This window comes from Amphibalanus amphitrite, unplaced genomic scaffold (assembly GCF_019059575.1).
Source record: "Amphibalanus amphitrite isolate SeventyFive unplaced genomic scaffold, NRLGWU_Aamphi_draft 000026F_arrow, whole genome shotgun sequence".
Taxonomy (NCBI): domain Eukaryota; kingdom Metazoa; phylum Arthropoda; class Thecostraca; order Balanomorpha; family Balanidae; genus Amphibalanus; species Amphibalanus amphitrite.
Genome location: NW_024881522.1, coordinates 1,172,901 through 1,187,293, shown reverse-complemented (window position 1 = coordinate 1,187,293; position 14,393 = coordinate 1,172,901). Strand labels below are relative to the sequence as shown.

The 14,393-nt window shown below is 52.8% G+C and overlaps 1 protein-coding gene across 1 annotated transcript in view; it reads left to right on the top strand.

The window, feature by feature from the left end:
* Positions 1-14,393, top strand: part of LOC122363627 (cGMP-inhibited 3',5'-cyclic phosphodiesterase A-like) — a 59,769-nt gene that overhangs the window by 27,545 nt on the left and 17,831 nt on the right. The window contains exons 2-3 of the mRNA XM_043333132.1: positions 8,897-9,163; positions 12,440-12,578. Of these exons, the coding sequence (XP_043189067.1) occupies positions 8,897-9,163; positions 12,440-12,578 (406 nt within the window). The remainder of the gene's footprint in view (positions 1-8,896; positions 9,164-12,439; positions 12,579-14,393) is intronic.

Genomic DNA, 14,393 nt, shown 5'->3' with positions numbered 1-14,393 from the left:
TATTGTTTTGTCGCGTGTGCGCAAATACTGTTTCCTTTTCAAGTACCTTCTGATCTCGTTTTTAGTATTATATTTAAATCGTATTATCTTCGCTATTGTCTTAAGATTATATAATGTTACTTGCGTTCTAAAATAAGTTTATTGTGCTTTAATTGGCGTAATTATTTCGTTGTTTTCTGTAAGCCCGTTTCTATCTTTTATCTAAAATAGTTTGTGTTTCTGGCACTGTCGCTTTCGCTCCATTGGTATTCCGGCTCTCGTTACACAGTTGTTTCACATCTCGATATATCTACGCTAAATATAGCTTTTCTACAGTGCACAGTGGCGTCTGACAGGCTGAGTATTCGCGCGAGCTTTCCTCACGTTTTTCCTTAATTTTTACCGCTGATCTCTCGTTATCTCGCTTACCTAAACATTGTCTTTCGTCCCACGTGTCATTTTGGCAGAACAATCATTTTCCTTCCAATCACAGAGCACGTAGCCTTTACCTGACCACTTCAAGCACAAATGGACTGAGGGAGGCGCCACAGAGGTGAAACAAAACCGGCCCATTTTATACGGGACGCTGCAGATTTATCTTGCAGTTGAGAGTAAACCATGTGCGCACTGCGCAGCAAAATGGTGTGGTTGCTCAATGATATTTAGGCACCAGTGACCAGAATGACAATAACCGCATATTTTACAAATCATCAACACATCAGCTTACTCGATAAATGAACACAAGCTTTTTCAACATAAAAAAGTGAAAGACATGAACATCTCATAATGCTTCAACGTTGAATCTCAAGAGCATATGATGCACTTTTGGTTAAAAAAATAGTCATGTTTAAAGAGTTGGACGATTATACACCAGCCAACTCGACCTCTCACCTTCCTCTGCGATGATTCTGTAACTCGCCGTGGGTCAAGACCGACGTATAGTTAGTTCCGTCTCAGGTGTCGCGGCCCACCATTTGCCATATTGACCATGATACCAGGTACAACTCCATCTCATTCTGACCTCCGTGCCGCCGGAGCGGTCTCTCGCCATTTCCCATAGCCGTGCCTCGATGCTATTCACGTCTCTCTGCTCGGGTGAAATTAAATTCTAGAGATGATTCTTGTGTGCCTTTGCGAGGGCAGCTGCCGGGGCGGGCGGAACAAGACTGGCTCGTACCGGCGACTGTGCTCGCCTGGATTACTGATAAAAGGTGTGATATTGGTCGGCGTCAATGTATCTTTATTGGAGGCGGCGGGAAACACCCCGTGCCGCGAATTGAGCAGAAAGAGATGAGGCGAAGCGAAGCTCGACAGGGCCTCAATGGCTGTCCTGTTTTCCACGGATAGCTAAAATCAAATGGTATAGCCATGAGAGGTCAGTGGATCACGCAGCATTCGGCCTTCAGCAACCAATAATGCTTTAAATTACTCATTCTTATCCGCACGATACGCGGAATGGCATGAACGGAATCGCCCCAGCGGAGTTAATTGATGAAATAAGGGGGAACTTCGACGTTGATCATTTCATCTCGGAAACCTTTATTAGTCATTGCGTTAACAACGCTGCAGCCCATTCTTGCAGACCACAATATATTAAGTGTGAATAGTTTCCGATTGACCTTAGCTATTATTGGACGAACCTTTTAGAAGTGTAAATCAGTGTTTGATGTTGTCAGTGTCTCGGCTAAGTAAATATGTGCCTAAATCGAAGTCATCATACAGTGGCGTTTCAGCCGGAGCCATATTTGCGTTCCTGAAATGAGAGACTGCGCCGGAATATCGATGGAGCGCCCGTTGCGTGACTCGGTTCGGTACGTAATGCACTGCCACCGGATCGGTCACGAAACCGTCTCATAAATCGCCAATTGGCGTGTCTGCGCCGGTCCTCTGCTGGTGTGGCCTGCAGCTACCTCAGTGCCACCGCGTCTTCCAGCGGAGACCAGGGAGGGAGTCGCGCGTCCCCGGGGTTGTCCAGGGGCCTGTCGCCGCCCCTTCCGTCGCCCACTGTCCAGTGTCAACACGCGCTACACGACGCTGGCAGGGCGGCGACAGCCAAATCGCATTAGTCGGCGGCGCGGTGGCCGAGCCGACTCCACTCGGTGGCCGAGCCGACTCCACTTGGTGCTGGTTTGTTTTCGACCCGGCGCGCGGCCGCGCCGTCCCCGAGGACCGCGCTCGCCGGGATGTTGTAAACAGGATCGGCGGCGAGCCTCTTTCCGCCGGCGCAGAGTCGCGCGGCCGCCGTGAAACTGATGGAAATTGAGAACGGGTGGTAGGCTGATTTGGTGCCGCGGCGGAGGCTGTGTAAAGCCTGCTGATAAGGTATACATCAAAGGCGACAGGTCACAGGTGTGTGGGGCATGCCACATGTCTTAGGTATTCGTTTTGAGTTCATTATATTATTGTAAGCAGAATATCTAGTTCAGGGGCGGTCGCAGACTTGGAGTTTGGGGGGGCCAACTTGGCAAAGGGGCCCCTGCGCTGACCCGGGGGGCCCGGTGCTAGCTTAAAGGGGCCCACGGGCGTAGTGCACGGGTGCAGAAACCTAGGCCATGGCCGGTGAAGCGGGGGGGGGGGGGGGTAGGGAGCGGCACCCGAGCGGAAGCTCATTGAGAGCTTTGAGGGTGCACCATGTCGAAAAGGTACCGAAAAGTGCATTTTGAAGCATTGATTATGCCAATAATTCACGCAACTGTGAATGGACTACCGTAAAAGTAAAGCCGGCTAACTTTGCAATTTTCTTTGCAAAAAAAAAAACTTTGCCTTTTTTAAGATCATCGTGCTAAAACTTTTATCAGTGGCTCATCGGTATCTGTTCACACATGTGTTCCGACTTCCGTTTAATCTTTTTTTTTTCACTTGAGCACAAATGCAACTTTTGAAGACCATTACAGTAGCAAATGCTTCGAAAGACGGATAGTGGGCAAAATACCTATCCTAAATTTGTCGTGCTGCATGGAAAGTAGTGTTGCTGAGGAAAGGGGGTTTTGTTCCAGATTATTGCTGATGCAGAATACATTGTCTGCGCTCACTGCAGAATTATTGTTGGTGCAACTGCGCCCACTGCACCCATGGTTCCTACACTTATGGGCCCATCGATAGCGCTTCGGCGATACCTATCGCCTAGAGGCTGCAATGGGGCCCTTAGAGTACGGTGTCAGACCCCCAGAGGCCGGCGTTGGACCCAAGGGTCAGCGAAGGGCCTCAAAGGCCCCAGGTAGGGCCCCAGAGGCTGATGTGGGCCTTCATAAGCAAGTGCGTGACGCCCAAAGGTAAGGCTTGAGCACCCCAGAGAACATAATAGGGCCATCAGTGGCCGGTGTAGAGACCTCATAGGCCAGTTTGCGGGCCCCTCAGAGGCTAGTGTGGGGCCTCAGGTGTCGCTATGAGGCACTTAAAGACCGGTATGGGTCCTCAGAAGCCGGCATCGATCCTTCAGAAGCCAGTACGGGGCCCTCAGAGGCACATAAGGGCAGTTTCGGTCCCAGAGACAGAAATGGGACCATCAGAGGCCGGTGTGGGTCGTGGGACCTTTAGAGGCTGGTTTGGGCTCTTAGGGGCCAGTTTAGAGCTCTCAGAGACCAGTACAGGGCCTGCAAAGGGCAGTTTGAGACCATCAGAGACCGAATTGGGCACTCAGAGGCTAATATAGGTCTTTACAGGCCAGCATGGAGCCCTCAGAGGTTAGGGTGGGGCCCTAAAAGACCGACATGGGCCGGCGTTGGACCCCAGAGGCCAGAAAAGGGCCCTCAAAGGCCAAGATGGGCCCTCAGACTAAGCCGATGCGGGCCCTTAGAGGCCGGCATCAGGTCTTCAGAAGCCCGTGCGGGGCCCTCAGAGGCTAAGGTGGGTCCTTACAGGCCAGCACGGGCCCTCAGAGGTCAGTGTGGGGCCCTAAAAAACCGGCATGGGCCGGCGTTGGACCCCAGAGGCCAACAGAAGGCCCTCAAAGGCAAAGATGGGCCCGCAGAAGCCGATGCTGACCCTTAGAGGCCGGCATCGGGTCTTCAGAATCCAGTGTGGGGCCCATAGAGGCTAATGTGTATCCTTACAGGCCAGCATGGGGCCCTCAAAGATCAGAATGGGACCCTAAAAGACTGGCATTGGCCGGCGTTGGACCCCAGAGGCCTGCAGAGGGCCCTCAAAGGCCAAGATGGGCCTTCAGAGGCCGATGCGGACCCTTAGAGGCCGGCATCGTGTCTTCAGAATCCAGTGTGGGGCCCATAGAGGCTAATGTGTAACCTTACAGGCCAGCATGGGCCCTCAGAGGTCAGTGTGGGGCCCTAAAAGACCGGCATGGGCCGGCGTTGGACCCCAGAGGCCAGCGGAGGGCCCTCAAAGGCCAAGATGGGCCCTCAGACGCCGATGCGGGCCCTGAGCGGCCGGCATTGGGTCATCAGAATCCAGTGCGGGGGGCCCTTAGAGGCTAATGTGGGTCCTTACAGGCCAGCATGGGCCCTTAGAGGTCCGTGTGGGGCCCTAAAAGGCCGGTATGGGCCGGCGTTGGACCCCAGAGACCGGCGGAGGGCCCTCAAAGGCCAAGATGGGCCCCCAGAGGCCGATGCTGGCTCGACATCGGGTCTTCAGAATCCAGTGCGGGGCCCTCAGAGACACTTAAAGGCTAGTCTTGGGACTCGAGAGACAGAAATGAGGCCACCAGAGGCCGGTGTGAGGCTCTCAGACGCCGGTTGGGCCCCTGAGGCCGGTTTAGGGGCCCTCAAAGGCCAGTGGAGGGCCCTCAGAGGTCAATACGGGTCCTCAGCGGTCAATGTGGACGCTTGACCGCCACTGAAGGGCCCTCAGAGGTCAGTGTAGGACCCTCAAAGACTGGTATGGGAGCTGTTAATAGCTGGCGTGGGTTTCTCGAGCCTCGTGACAATCGAATACCGGCCAGGGCCCCATACGGCCATGGGGGCCCATCGGTTGTTTGGGGGGGGCCAAATGATATGATGGCCCCCCCTGATTTGCCTTTGGGGGGGGCCATGGCCCTGATGGCCCCCCCCCCCTGCGACCGCCACTGATCTAGTTCCACAAGAAGACAAAAATATGTCCATTCAGTGCAGCCTTATCTACCCCAAGGTCCTCATTTATTTCCCCCTATACATTACGGCTCAATATCGTAAGCACTTATGCTCTGAGCATCGACACTTGATTACGTGGAGGAGATCAATTCCTCGTTAGAGCTAATGCCAGATAATGCCACTTCATGCATATTAGCTCGTACTCCACGGCATTGTAAGGCGATTTACAATTGCCGGAGTATCCGATTAGCCTCATCTCTTCACTCGAAATGACAGAAATCTCTTACGATGAAGCCAATCAGGATTCAGCCAGGAGCTACTACTGTTTTGTGTTGAGAAGTGTGGCTGCCGTGAAGCACTTGATCAGCGCCATCCTGCCATCCTATCTGACAGATTTATAATGGTGCAAGGTAGGCCTCACCTGCAGGAATAGTAGAAATGTGTACGGAACTATGGAGAATGTATCTACATACCTACGAGAGTGTGTAGCACTGTTGTCCGCTGAGGACTGGAAAGTGTGTAGCACTGTGCTCCGCTGAGGACTGGGGAGGGTGTAACACTGAGCTGCGCTGGGGACTGGGGAGGGTATAACACCGTGCTGCGGTGCGGACCGGGGAGGGTGTAACACCGTGCCGCCGTGGGGAGGGTGTAGCACCGAGCTGCCGTGGGGAGTAGGGAGTGTGTAACACCGTGCTGCCGTGGGGAGTAGGGAGGGTATAACACCGTGCCGCCGTGGTGGGGAGTGTGTAACACCGTGCTGCCTTGGGGAGGGTATAACACCGAGCTGCGGTGGGGACTGTAGAGGGTATAACACCGTGCCGCCGTGGTGGGGAGGGTGTAACACCGAGCTGCGGTGGGAAGTAGGGAGTGTGTAACACCGTGCTGCCGTGGGGAGTAGGGAGGGTATAACACCGTGCCGCCGTGGTGGGGAGTGTGTAACACCGTGCTGCGGTGCGGACTGGGGAGGGTGTAACACCGTGCTGCCGTGGGGAGGATGTAACACCGAGCTGCGGTGGGGAGTGGGGAGGGTGTAACACCGAGCTGCGGTGGGGACTGGGGAGGGTATAACACCGAGCTGCGGTGGGGACTGTAGAGGGTATAACAACGTGCCGCCGTGGTGGGGAGGGTGTAACACCGAGCTGCCGTGGGGAGTAGGGAGTGTGTAACACCGTGCTGCCGTGGGGAGTAGGGAGGGTATAACACCGTGCCGCCGTGGTGGGGAGTGTGTAACACCGTGCTGCCGTGGGGACTGAGGAGGGCGTAACACAGAGCTGCGGTGGATGCGCAGCGCCCTGGAAATCAATATCGGGAAGCCCGTCAGAAAGCTGCGTCGCGTGCGGGGAGCGCGCCGTGCGTTGGGAATAACTCCGGCTCATGTGTCAGGGAGCTCGGAAAAAATGGCATATAGAGTGTGACAAAGGCACCGCGGGTTGAGTATCGATCTTTGTGATTTAGCAGTGCGAAAAGAATAGCCAGTCAGTTATGCACAACAATGGAGCTCGACCCTTTGAGTCGCGGCTAGTGACAAAGCTTATTATTATACAATTGACATTTTGAATTTCAGACACGGTCCCTCGGCACAATAAATTTCCACTCGGTGTTTCAAGTTGAATTCTTTTCCTTATTTCAGTTTTCTTTTTCATTAAATTTTTGAGCGAGAGCGAGAACTAAAAGAATGTAAAAGAATGCAGCGTTAAGGCTTCTGGAAAACGTCAGTGTCGGACCTATTTTTATTTTCCATTACGTCTAACTTGTAATTATGAATCACCATCATCTGACTATATGAATAGGTAGTTATATTTCTAAACAAATAAATTTGTTGAATGACGCAGTAGCAGCGGAACACCTTCAATTAAGGGGGGGGGGGGCACTGCCGACTTTTGGTCCCATTCTTTCCATGCAACGCCCATAGGGCTCATGTTAAAATGCCAAAATCAAAGGGGGGGCACGGTGCCCCGGTGCCCTCCCCGTTCCACCGCCTATGGAATGACGGCTGATTTAAAATGCGACATGGGAATACAAAAATGTATATGTACTAATGATATTCTTCAAATCAAATCTAACAAGCTGTAGCTATGAGGACCCTCGATTGCGGCATCCATTGACCTGACCCGTGCCCTGGCGGTCATCTTGCCGCTGAGAGTTGTTGCCGGTCAGCCTTCGTCGCCTTTGCCGCAGTTCTGACCTGTTCAGAAGGGTGCGCTCGAAGGGCGATACAGCCGTTTGTTTTGCTGTCACAGTGGCGGCCCCGCTGTTTGTTGTTGCTTTCAGTTCTGATGCGTTAATCGTAAAACAGGGCCACCGCATAACCAAGTGCAACATCTGAAGTGACCTTTTCTGTGGCGCTATTTTACGACGCTGAGCACGTTATGAGACTGAAAATTTCGAATATTAAAGACCAAGAATAATGGATGAGCATCCTTATCATCGCATGTCATACATGGATCAGTGCTTAACCATGGGTGAGATAATACCGAGTGGCGCGTACTGAGGTCGTTTTGAAGATGATGGCATTAAGCATTTGGTTGAAGCAACATCGTTCCTGTTGACAAAAATGAACATGTTCTCGTAAGTGTTTTAAATAATAATGAAAATAATAGAAAAATAAAAAGAAATAAAGGTGATATAATTAAAGTAAAGAAACTAGGCATTTTCGCAGGCATACACACCTTGTTTTCGTCGACATCTCACCTCTGTGACGTAGCTCCGTCTATGTGTGAGAAGCGACCTACTTATTTGAGCATTTCTGATGGAGACGATTGAACGTAGCACGGCATACCCGCCAATCAAAAGCGCCAGGGTGTATGTAATAAGGTGGTCTGTGTTGCCGAGAGCTGAGCATTTTTGGCTCGTGATCAATACGACCAATCGGCAGCACGCGCTCACGCGTGTGAAGCAACACCAGAAATATGCCTGTTGATCGTACTTTTAACAGGCCTGTTTAAAAATACACCAGTCGTAAATTGTGTTGACTCCCGGATCGTTTGAACGCTTTTGCGTCAGCTGCGTGAAAACTGTTGAAGTTCAAAGAAACATTACCCCCACGAAAACATTTAAGTTGGCTGGAATTTGGAATGCCAATCATCCCCGGTCGTCGGCGGGCCCCAGAACCAAAACAAATAACCCTGTTGGTGGCGATGGATGAAGAAGATACAGACAGAGATACCCTAGCAGGGCCTCTGTCCAGTGCTTGGTAGACGTCCCACAGCTCCACTCTCGTCGTAGACTGTGGTTGTATGAATGAGTTTATTTTTCAAATCTACAGTATGACATCAGCACAAGTAATTTGCATTAAATAATAACCGTGCTTTCATATTGTTCGCAATGCACTCACTATGTGGCCACTTCAAAGAATATGTGATTTATTAGTAAATTCACAACAGACGGACATAACTCCTTCTTTTATTGCTCGCTGATGAGCAATGAATCTTCTTTCGGATGTCATCATCCTAATTAATGAATACATTGCTGATAGTTGATTGTACCACCAAAACATATACATATGCTTTGTCCTTTCATACCCTCTTCGAAGATGGTTCGAAAATGCAGTGCCAGCTTTGCTAACGCCTAGGGGTGACGGGCGAAAAATATCCCAGCGATTATCCCAAATATATTCCAGCCGCATTGTTACAAATACTGTGGCATCATGGCATTTGAAAGCACTGAAACGTTTTCAGAATTTTAGTCTTGGTTTGCTCTACAGCTTTTCTGCATTTCAATTAAATTCTGGGTATTCTTTTCACCTCCTATGACTAAAATAAACCAACGTAATAGAAGCGTTCCTCAAAGGAGGCACTTCCCGACTCGAGCTCAAGGTAACGCCGCAAGGAGAGAGCTCTCAGCGCCGGCTCTCTGCCGTTTGATCCCACTTCTGACACCAGTCCCGCTGTTCGCAGGCCGTTAACGCCAGCACGAGCGCGGCCATCATCGCCGAGTCGCACGGCATCGTCACCGACCTGCTGGTGGACAGCTCTGCCGCGGCGCTGCCGCCGCACATTCTCTCCGGCCTGCACACGCTAGCGCAGCTGCTGGAGCCGCCCAGCCACCCGGCGGGCCGCCAGCAGCCGCCGCTGCCCGCCCTCCTGCGGCTCGACGATGCGCTCAGCTCGAGCACCGATGAGATCCCCTTCACGGGCGAGACGGCCGGCAATCTGCAGGCGCGGGTAAGTGGACGGCTCGACGGCTCGACGGCTCGACGGGTCGGCGAGGGGAGGAGAGGGAGGGTGTTCCGACTGTGGGGCGGGGGATCACAGAACCGACCTCAGCCCGGAACTCCAGCGCGCCTGACGACACGGCGGCCAGCGACGACGACGACGTTTAAGTGTCGGCTGCTTAATCGCCTCCTCGTCAGCCTCCTTCCAATAACCGTTAGAGCTGAGGTGTTACCACAAAGGAGTGCCTCTCTTGAGGTTCTTTAATGGCTGTATGGGACAAAAGCGCGGCACTTACCTGGGCCGTTTTGGGACCCATGGCATCTGGAAATGGCCTCTTATCGGTCGTCAGAGAATTCAGTGCTGCATCCTGGGAGCAACGGCGGCGGATCCGGGATCTTTGTGGGCTGCAGTTGGCCGTGAGTGAGGTTTCCAAATCGCTTGGAACTAGTTCTCTGCACAGAAAAAAGAAAATCCATTCTGGGCCTATCCCAACAGCAAAGTACCCGCTGCAAAATCTTGTCAAAACATTGTCAAAAGAGGCGTAGCACACTACAATTCATTTCTGGTGAAATCCTCCGCACTCCGGTTAGAGCACTGACAACACGGTTGACATCTCATTAATTAATGATGAGTACCCACACAGATACCACCCCAACCTCGGTGCTCGTTACGGTCTCGGTGGCTGGGGACGCTGTGCGGTGACCGGTCGGTGTGGCGGGGGACGCTGTGCGGTGACCGGTCGGTAGCAGGGGACGCTGTGCGGTGACCGGTCGGTAGCAGGGGACGCTGTGCGGTGACCGGTCGGTAGCACGGGACGCTGTGCGGTGACCGGTCGGTGTGGCACGGGACGCTGTGCGGTGACCGGTCGGTGTGGCACGGGACGCTGTGCGGTGACCGGTCGGTAGCAGGGGACGCTGTGCGGTGACCGGTCGGTGTGGCGGGGACGCAGGGAGACCGGCGCGGGGACGCGCGGTGGCCGGAATTGGTGGCAGGGGACACACACAGTGACCGGTCGGTGTGGCGGGGACGCAGGGAGACCGGCGCGGGGAGACGCGGCGACCAGTCGGTGGCCACAGCCCCGCTGGCTCGGTGCCGGCCCCGATAGCCGGCCGGGGCGGGCCGACGATCGGGCCCGGCCGAGCACGCACTCCCGGCCGCGTGCCAGCGTCGGTCGACGGTCTCGACGCACACTTGGCACCGCGGCGGACGCCGCATTTGATTGACTATTTTCGTAGCCGGGCCGCACTGAGGCCCAATTAGTGGCGCGGCGCGCCTTCAAAACAGCTTTGATGATGATAACTGTCGAGAGCGATGTGTTCGACAGGCCGGGTGGGAGTCCAAACAGCTCGTCCAGACGGGCCGAGCAATCGAAAAACACGGTCCAATCTGGCGCCAGTTGTTTGTATCATTTTGCTGACGTATGCTAGACAATGATTCAGCTACCCGTTCATAGCTTGTAAATCCATTTCGTCAGCCAATGATGATGTGTGATGATCAGTTTAAATGAGTGGATTTTGATTGCATCTCAACAGATGAATTCATATTCGCTCCTGGAATCTGATATGATGGGACCGATCCGTAACATCAGCACCACATTGATCAAAAATCCAGCAGAGGGGAACAAGTGTAAGAATTCCACAGAAGATGGAATTGCCGAGCAGTCATGCAGACAGCAGGCCACAAGGGTTGTATCGTATAAGGGGACACCGAGACAAGACTCCACAACCTCAGAGAATACTGATTATCCAGGTCGATACAGCGAGGATCCAACTGACATGAGAGACCGAACGAAGCTCCAATCGAAAAAGGAACCGATTAAGGATTCGTGAGAGACGAAGAGCGAATAAGCATACCGAGCTGACGTGGGGAGAACGCGGATCGAACCGAGCAAGATGAGAGAGAGAGAGAGAGAGAGAGAGAGAGAGAGAGAGAGAGAGAGAGAGAGAGAGAGAGATAACGAGATAGATACAGACAGGGACAGAGACAGAGACAGAGAGGGAGAGATGAGAGAGAGAGAGAGAGAGAGAGAGGGAGAGGGAGAGGGAGAGGGAGAGGGAGAGGGAGAGGGAGAGGGAGAGGGAGAGGGAGAGGGAGAGGGAGAGGGAGAGGGAGAGGGAGAGAGCGGGCGCGGACGAGCGCTGTCGATGACGGCGCCGTCGATATTGGCCGTCGCCGTCGGCGGCGCGGCGCCGGTGTCCAATTCAGTGAGCCCCACACGGCCGCCGAGCGCTGGCCGACGTGTCAAAAGGTCAAGTGGCCGTGCTGCGATCGATGCGGCGGGTGAAGAGATGGACGCCGGCCCGGTGTGGCCCAGACAGCCGGCCGACATGCCTCCCGGAATATTTCCGGACCGGCCGCCGTTACAGCCGGCGCCCGGAATAGGCCGCGATTGGCCGTGTCGCGAGAGAGAGCTAAATCCAAATTTGTGTCTTGGACAGGTCCCTGGTCGGCTGGGATGTAGATTAAGTAAAGTTTGCAATCTTTACCGCCCACCGGACGGCACTGGAGGTGGCCCGGCGATGAGTCCACTGGCGCTCCTGCCGACCCGCCCATTGGATCGCTATCACCGTCTGCGGGGAACTGCTGGGACAGGCCGGCCGATCAGATAGCTTCCGGAGCTGCGGCCCAGTCAGGCGGGCGTATATGCGAACTTGGCTGGTATGCATGCTCCAGCATTGTGAAAGTTTGTTGCCTCACTGCCCCGGATGGCTAAAATCGTCTAAATTTGGAGCTCTTACTGTCCAGAGTCGCGCGGTAATTCAGAGAATTCCGATACACTTAGCATACTGCTATCTTGAAACTAGTGGTATCAGGTACGTGCTGGCTATGAAAGCTCTGACATTTGCCATTCAGTGGTTCCGCCATTTCAAAGTTTCGCCAAAACTCCTTGAAGCTGTCTTAACAGCAAAACTACATACAGAAGGGCCTGTGAATTATGGTTCCGTCAGCGCCATGAACGAGAGAAATGAGCAGCACCTAATTTTTGATGTAACATTCTCATTTTTCCTTTCTGAACCACTAGTAATCAAAGACGGCAACGTGCCTTCTACGCCATATCATGCATTCAGTTTGCCAGTGTCGGTGTTATCCTCTTTATCCAATGAGTATCTGGCTAGAACTCAGACTGAGTTTAAGTCTAGGTCTAAGTCTGTGTCCGAGTCTGATGTCCCCTCTCTGTCTGACTGTCCTCTGACTTTTGTCTGATGTCTAACTACCCTCTCTGGCCCTCCCGTCTGACGTGCGCTGTGCTCGCCCCATTGACCCCGTCTTCGGCCCCGTCCACAGAAGCGGTCCGTGCACCCGTCCATGCTGCGGCGCATGTCGTGCTCCATGTGGTCGACCACCACCTCCGCCACGGGGATGCCCACCATCGAGCCGGAGCCTCCCAACCGGCGGCGGGCCACCAGCTTCCGAAATACCGTCGGTAGGTCGCACAACGTCACACGTCACAGACCACTGACGTCATCAACCGAGCGTCAGCTGACGTCATTTGGCGCGCACGACAGCTGAGAGGGCATCTGTCACGGGGGTGGCGTCACGCACCACGTGAGACCACGTCACACAGAGGCGTGCCAAGTGGTATCACGGAGATCTCGTGGCGGCTGACGCAGCGCCCCTGGAGTGATTGTGAGATGGAGTGAGGCTGTCGAAATGCTTGGAATTTGACGTTCGATGGGGATGATATCATTAAATTCAGTCTGAATGTATTGGCTGGATAGGCTTATCGACCATATTCTGTTGTAACAAAATGGAACATCAACTCTTAATCTTTTGTTGATTGACCCCAAGGGTTCGTGGCTGGCATAGTTTGGCCCCTATTCAAAACACCACTGAAATATATAAATAACTTCAATATACCATCGTGCCATCGTGCCCTAGCACTTAACCATGGGGATACGGACCCCTGAAAAGTTTGCGATCTTGTTTTCACATATGATAGTTTGAAGAGGTTGATCGCGTTGGAATGTCCCATTGCCCAAACATTATGTCAGCATATTCGACAGGAAATATTGTTGTGTATACGAACACAAATTTGCCCCGCCATCATTCTGCACAGTAGGTAGCGTATGTATACAGTAGGTACAGTTTCACAAACATATAGAACCCAACCACAATAAACTTACATCAGACTGTTTCTGCAGGCTCATACACAAGCAAATAACGGATCAGCCAACCCTATCATATCCAACGCCTCCCGCGTTTGGCTTCACTTCAGTATGCGACCAGAGTATCAAATATGCAGGCTGTTTTCAGGAGAATGGAAGTGGCGGAGCAGTCGAGACTCGCCCAGAAAACTGTTAGCTGAAAATGGCAGTTCGTTCCCTCATTGCGATTCTTGTGCAGTCTCAATCCAATAAATCTTGCATCAATCGTAACTGCCAACGGCACGTTTACACAAAGACGTTCCCCTGAGCTCTCTAATGGTTGTTTGATGGAGCTTTTAACATTTGTCTTGATCATTAGATTTCTTACGAGCCTGTTATCACTAGGCTTCAGATGGCTTGGAGACTGAAATCAAATTGTCGCTCTTCATTTAGCAAATTTCGAAGCATGATAGGTATAACCTGTACGAAATTCAGGGAGAACTGTCTAATCAAAAAGTCGTGTACTCGTGCGTCTTTTTCTGTCTCAGTTCGACAAGCTAAAATATAATGTAATGCCCATCCTGCCAGGGTGTCTAGACAGTTTCCGCTCTACAGCACAAAGACGAGCTGTCGGCTCGGATCGTCCCCGTTGTGTGTTAGGGCGCGTGATGGGCGCCGATGCTCACAGAGCTCAGAGCTCGGCTCCATTCGAACGAGCCCATCGATTGAATTGGGCGTCTTCAGAGCACCGATCCTATTTTCCACTTAACTGATTCGAATAGGATTGCAGCGCATGCCTCAGCAGCGCCTCCTGAGACCGTTGGCAAGTGGAGCGGCTCTGTGCAGACCCCGGTGACCCGACCAGACGGAGCTCGTATACAGAGTCTGAACACCAAGCCATGGGTTGTCAGACTGAATCAGCCCCCAGTTGTTTGTTGCGAGCTGCTTGCGACCATCGCCACCGGCCCAACAGGCTGCTACAGGCATCGATTTTCCGGAGAAAACAACGAAGAGAAGTCCCTTGAGAAACACTATCTATTCTGTACATTAGCTTTCTTGTCTACAACTGAGATCCGGGAAATGTAACAGAAAATGGGATAAACAGAAGTTTGGTCAAGGACCATACCAGCCGGTTGAAAAAAAGATGTTTTGAA